Below are 1132 nucleotides of genomic sequence, written 5' to 3'. Positions count from 1 at the left end.
ATGTTGGAGAGAGTAAGATTGTTCCCGTAATATCAATCAACATCTGGTTACAAGATGCCCACTGATAGATGGAGTTGTTTCCAAGCATTGGTACGTTGTTCCGGTCAGAAACTCTACGATCAATTTCCTATTAAGATTCCCTTCGGGTTCGTGGGGTTTCTGGATGAAAAATACTTTAGATTCTCCACCATCCCAAATGTCCCTTCACCCACACATTACCACGTGGGCAAGTATATTCTAGGCTGGCTAGAGACCCTTATATAAACCTCCAGCCCCATCTCAAAATATTCATATTTTCCTGAAACTTGCAACTCCAGCTATTCACGAACGAACTAAGCATGTCTGGTGTTTGGGTGTTCAATAATGGTGTTCTTCGACTAGTGGGGAATGATTCCTTTCAGGGTTCATCCCGACGTAAGGTCCTGGTTCATGTACCCACCAATGAATTGGTGACCTCCTATGATGTGCTCGAAAGAATCTTGTCATCATGCGGATGGGAAAGGTACTATGATGATCCTGATTTGTTGCAGTTTCACAAAAGATTGACCACGCATCTCATTTCTCTCCCTAGGGACTTCAACAAGCTCAAATCGATGCATATGTATGATATAGTCGTCAAGAACCGCAACATGTTTGAAGTAAGAGATATGTACCTTAACTAGCCAAATTGAAATTATAATGTATGATATCATAATATTCGAGCAGATGGAGCTCAAATTGGTTTTATTTGTTTCTTAGGGTTTAAGCGAAGCCAATATCATGTTAGCTCAAGCGTTGTTTTTTGTATATATTATATATTGATATTCTGCGTAATGAAAATCAAGTTTATGCGTGACTACAAGTATGTGTATATATCCTTATCATTTTTTTCTGCTTTTAAGTATAGCCGTAAACAGATGCAGATCTGATTTAGATATGTAGTTACAGATATATACATGTTGGAATCAAGAAGCACCATATTGACATATTGTGTTCTGTAATGAGCTACCTCTTTCGGGATTGGATAGACTACGCAGTTACAATAAGCATAAGCTACCTCTTACTATACCTAATCAACATAATAACCATTTAAACTAAAGATAATAATTAATGAACATTAATAAAACCATAATTATTACGTAACACAGCATCC

General features: G+C 37.4%; 1 protein-coding gene across 1 annotated transcript; it reads left to right on the top strand.

Annotated features, from left to right (window-relative positions):
* Window positions 1-300: 300 nt before the first annotated feature.
* LOC110927804 (flowering-promoting factor 1-like protein 3) lies at window positions 301-836 on the top strand. Its single transcript, XM_022171201.2, has one exon. The coding sequence runs from the start codon at window positions 339-341 to the stop codon at window positions 660-662; it is 324 nt and encodes a 107-aa protein (XP_022026893.1). The 5' UTR covers window positions 301-338; the 3' UTR covers window positions 663-836.
* Window positions 837-1132: the final 296 nt, after the last annotated feature.

Source organism: Helianthus annuus, chromosome 6 (assembly GCF_002127325.2).
Source record: "Helianthus annuus cultivar XRQ/B chromosome 6, HanXRQr2.0-SUNRISE, whole genome shotgun sequence".
In the NCBI taxonomy this organism is placed as follows: domain Eukaryota; kingdom Viridiplantae; phylum Streptophyta; class Magnoliopsida; order Asterales; family Asteraceae; genus Helianthus; species Helianthus annuus.
Note: the sequence above shows the minus strand (reverse complement) of the source record. Positions and strands in the feature narration are given on the sequence as shown.